Source organism: Chiloscyllium plagiosum, chromosome 44 (genome assembly GCF_004010195.1).
Source record: "Chiloscyllium plagiosum isolate BGI_BamShark_2017 chromosome 44, ASM401019v2, whole genome shotgun sequence".
NCBI classification, from domain to species: Eukaryota; Metazoa; Chordata; class Chondrichthyes; order Orectolobiformes; family Hemiscylliidae; genus Chiloscyllium; species Chiloscyllium plagiosum.
The window spans coordinates 11580462-11585003 of record NC_057753.1 but is presented as its reverse complement, the minus strand read 5'-3'; the positions used below and the strand labels follow the sequence as shown (position 1 = coordinate 11585003).

Sequence of the window (4542 nt, the reverse complement as noted above, 5' to 3'; positions counted from 1 at the left end):
AAGGGCCTGTTTCCACACTGTAAGTAATCTAATCTAAAACCTTCCTGTAACAAAAGATCTTTAGACTATCCTTTATTAGATTCACTCCATTTCCCTCCAGTTCCCGCAAATGAACATTATATCGAGGTGCTGGTGCTACAAAGTTAAAAACCACACAACTCCAGGTTATCGTCCAACAGGTTTACTTGGAAGTACGAGCTTTGGACTGTAACCTGGTGTTATGCAAGTAAACAGTTTAACCCCAGAACGGGAACAGAGAGTGTTGTGCTCACAGATATGGACTATAACCTGGTGTTGTGTGATTTTTAACTTTGTTCACCCCAGTCCAACACTGGCTCCTCCAAATCTAGATTGAGGATATCTGGTCAGAATGGACCAGTTGATCTGAAGGGTCTGTTTCAGTGTTGTACATCTCTATGGTGGGCCAGATGAGGAAGTTTCAGTGAGTGTGAGGTTACAGTGAAACCCTGGGCTTTGTGTGAACACATGCCTTGGAGGAAAATGAAGGGAAGGGATTTGTTGCAAAGTGCCCTCCCCTCCTCCAGCTCCCTCAGCACGGGGGCAGCGCGAGGCCCTTTGTCCGGAACAGCCGCGGCTCCTATTGGCTGGCTCTTGACAGGTAGGCATGCGGACTATCCAATTGACAGCTCTGGAGGACCGGAAGCGCACGGGACCTCCAGCCAATCGGAGCACCCCTATTGTCTGAATGCGGAAGTTGTTGCTGCAATAACATTCCTCCAGGAGACACCATCAGGGGGTTCTGTGTGTGTGGGCACTTCAGGCTCCAGTTCATCATCCAACCTGGAGGGACACAAGGACAACAGCACCGTGGAGAAGCCATGGCAGTGTGGGGACTGTGGGAAACGGTTCAGGTTTCCATCTGGGCTGGAGAGTCACCGACGTTTCCACACCGGGGAGAGGCCGTTCACCTGCACAGACTGTGGGAAGGGATTCACTCATTCCTCCGACCTGAAGAGACACTGGCGAGTTCACACCGGGGAGAGGCCGTTCATTTGCTCGGAGTGCGGGCAGGGATTCATTCAGTCTTCTGCATTGATGGCACACAAGCGGGTTCACACCAGGGAGAAGCCATTCACCTGCTTCAGGTGTGAGAAGGGATTCAGTCGCTTATCCAGTCTGCTGTCACATGAGCGGGTCCATACCAGGGAGTGCCCATTCACCTGCTCTCAGTGCGGGAAGAAATTTGCTCACTCTGGTAGCCTTCGGGTACACCAGCAACTTCACACCGGGGAGAGGCAGTTCACCTGCTCTGAGTGTGGGAAGGGATTCACTCGATCCACCCGACTGTTGACTCACCAGCACATCCACACCGGGGAGCGACCATTCCCCTGCACCGTTTGCGGAAAAGCGTTCAGGGATTCATCAAATCTGCTGAAACATCAGCGAATTCACACCGGGGAGAAGCCATTCATCTGCTCTGTGTGTGGGAGGGGATTTATTCAGTCATACAAGCTGCGGAGTCACCAGAGAGTTCATCAGTTAAGACTGCAGTTGGATTCTGCTGTTCTTGCTGCTGAGAATCACATCCAGGGCTGAGCAGTGTTCGTTCGGACAATGGGTGAAGTGGGAGGGTCAGTGTATTTTGTTTTATTCCAGTGGGGCTGGTGCTGTCTCAAACTGGGATAGCACACTTCCTCTTGAAATGATCCACAGAAGCTGATGGACGATATTTATTTTATCCTGGTTTGGAAACAGAGGTTGCCTACCACTGCAGGTAGATCTAAGGTCAACCCAGTTAGACCATGACATCGAGGAGCACCATTCAGCCCATTGAGCCTGCTCCACCATTTAATACCATCGAGGCTGATCGCATATCGGTTTCAACTCCCCTTTCCTGCCTACTCTCCGTACCCCTTCAACCCTAAACTGATTGAACATCTGTCTATCTCCTCCTTAAGTTTACTCCATGTCCTGGCATCCACAGCACTCTGGGAGAATGAATTTCACAGATTACTGACCCTTTGTGGGTAGTAATTTCTCCACATCCCTGTTTGAAATTACTACCCCTTATCCTGAAGATCGCTCATTCTAAATTGCCCCACAAGATGAAATAGCCTTCCGATGCTGAGTAGATGAGTAAAGACGGTGAGGAGAGTGATGTAGTCCAATTTCCCAGCATTTGGCCCATATCCCTCTTACACTTTCCAATCCACATACATATCCAAATGTGTTTTAAGTATTATAATTGTACCCTCCTTCACCAATCCCTTTGCCAACACGTTCCATTCACACCATCCTCTGCCCCTCAGGTCCCTTTTAAATCTTTCCCCTTCTCCTTAAATCTACGGCCTCTAGTTTTGGACTCCCATAACCGAGGGAATGAAACTTGGCAATTCACCTTACCTTTGCCCTGCCATGATTTTAGAAACCTCTACAAGGTCACCCCTCAGACTTTGGTTCTCCAGGGTAGAATGACTCAGTCTGTCCAGCCTTACAACTCAAATCCTCCTGCCACAGGAGCATCCTTGTTAATCTTCACTGAACGCTGTGGCCATACCAATGTGTTGTGCAGCCGTAACATTCTGTCCCGATTCTCTGAACAATGAGAGGAAGTGTACCAAACGCCTTCTTCACCACCCTGTCTACCTGCAACACCACTGTCAAGGAACTTTGTACCTGCAACCCTAGTCTCTCTGTTTAACAACACCCTCCACCTGTGTAAATCCTGTGTTGGTGTGTCTGAGCAAAATGCAACACCTTACATTTCTTTTAATTAAACTCCATCTGCCATTCCTCAGGCCCAGCTGATCAAGATCCTGTTGTACTCTCAGATTGCCCTCTTTACCTTAAACTAGATTAGATTAGATTAGATTTCCTACAGTGTGGAAACAGACCCTTCGGCCCAACAAGGCTACACCGACCCTCTGATGAGCAACCCACCCAGTCCCATTCCCCTATATTTATCCCTGACTAATGCACCTAGTACTACGGGCAATTTAGCATGGCCAATTCACCTAACCTGCAGATCTTTGGAATATGTCAGCAATTTTGGTGTCATCTGCAAACCTGTTAACCATTCCTGCTGCAGTCTCTTCCAAAGCGTTTATGTAAATGATGAATAACAGTAGATCCAGAACTGAACCTTGCAGCACACCACTGGTCACAGGCCTCCAGTCTGAATACCAATCCTCTACCACCACCCTTTGTCTCCTACTGTCAAGCCGATTTTCTCTCCCATTAGCTAGCGCTCCGTGGATTACATATGATCGAACCTTGTATCAATGTGTCAACTGAGGGGGCAAAATACCTCCGACCCAGATTGTTAATTGTGCATTGCAATGAAAAAAAGGCTTCGGGCAAATCCAGGCTGTTCTGGCTGGAAGGTAACTGCAGTGACCTTGGCTGGTCTTGGGAACAGGCTGTTGTGCAAAGGCACAGAGACACACCCACCTGTTTGTGCACAAAGGAATGAACGGGAAAGGTACTCAAGAGACTGCAGTACAGCACTTAATATCAGCGTCAGAATAGTATTTCCCAGCTTGAGAGACATTCACCATTGGACTGGGGTTCGAGAGACCAGATCGTGGGAAGGGAAATAGATTTCCAAGTGTTAGCCATCACCCAGAAGACCTCGATATGAAGCCAAGGCAGTGAGACTTGTTGACTGTATGAAAAGTCTTTTAAGATAATAGAGTCACTCATTACTTTGCATGTAACTAAAGTAAATTAAGTGAATAAAGTTGTTTTGTGTTGAAGCACACGTTTCTGCATGTATTCATTTTGATCAGGGAATGTCAATATCTTTGATCCAGACCTAGACCAACCTTTCCTGAGTCAGCCCCTTCCCTGGATTCACTCCCTTCATTCCCTTCAGTTCCTGCAAATGAACAGTTTAATCCCAGAATGGGAACAGAGAGTGTTGTGCTCACAGATGATTTGGAGATGCTGGTGTTGGACTGGGGTGTACAAAGTTAAAAATCACATAACACCAGGTTATAGTCCATCAGGTTTGATTGGAAGCACACTAGCTTTCGGAGCGACACTCCTCCATCAGGTGATAGTGGAGGACACAATTCTAAGGCACAGAATTTATTGCAAAATTTTACAGTGTGATGTAACTGAAATTATACATTGAAAAATACCTTGATCGTCTGTTCATCTTCTGGATTAGTGGTGCTGGAAGAGCACAGCAGTTCAGGCAGCATCCAAGGAGCTTCGAAATCGACGTTTCGGGCAAAAGCCCTTCATCAGGAATAAAGGCAGAGAGCCTGGAGCATGGAGAGATAAGCTGGAGGAGGGGGGGGGTGGGGAGAGAATAGCCCAGAAGCGTCGAGAGATAAGCTAGAGGAGGGTGGGGGTGGGGAGAGAATAGCATAGAGTACAATAGGTGAGTGGGGGAGGGGATGAAGGTGATAGGTCAGGGAGGAGAGGGTGGAGTGGATAGGTGGAAAAGGAGATAGGCAGGTAGGACAAGTCATGGGGACAGTGCTGAGCTGGAAGTTTAGAACTAGGGTGAGGTGGGGGAAGGGAAAATGAGGAAACTGTTGAAGTCCACATTGATGCCCTGGGGTTAAAGTGTTC

The 4542-nt window shown here is 48.0% G+C and overlaps 1 protein-coding gene across 1 annotated transcript; it reads left to right on the top strand.

The window, feature by feature from the left end:
• The first annotated feature begins 244 nt into the window (after positions 1-244).
• On the top strand, positions 245-2336 carry LOC122543527 (gastrula zinc finger protein XlCGF8.2DB-like). The gene is made up of 2 exons (XM_043682323.1): positions 245-274; positions 429-2336. Exon 2 carries the CDS (start codon positions 487-489, stop codon positions 1555-1557), a length of 1071 nt encoding a protein of 356 aa, XP_043538258.1. The 5' UTR covers positions 245-274; positions 429-486; the 3' UTR covers positions 1558-2336.
• Positions 2337-4542: the final 2206 nt, after the last annotated feature.

Bases quoted from the DNA above. Each gene is read 5' to 3' on its own strand.
- LOC122543527 (XM_043682323.1), top strand. From the start codon at position 487: ATGCCTTGGAGGAAAATGAAGGGAAGGGATTTGTTGCAAAGTGCCCTC.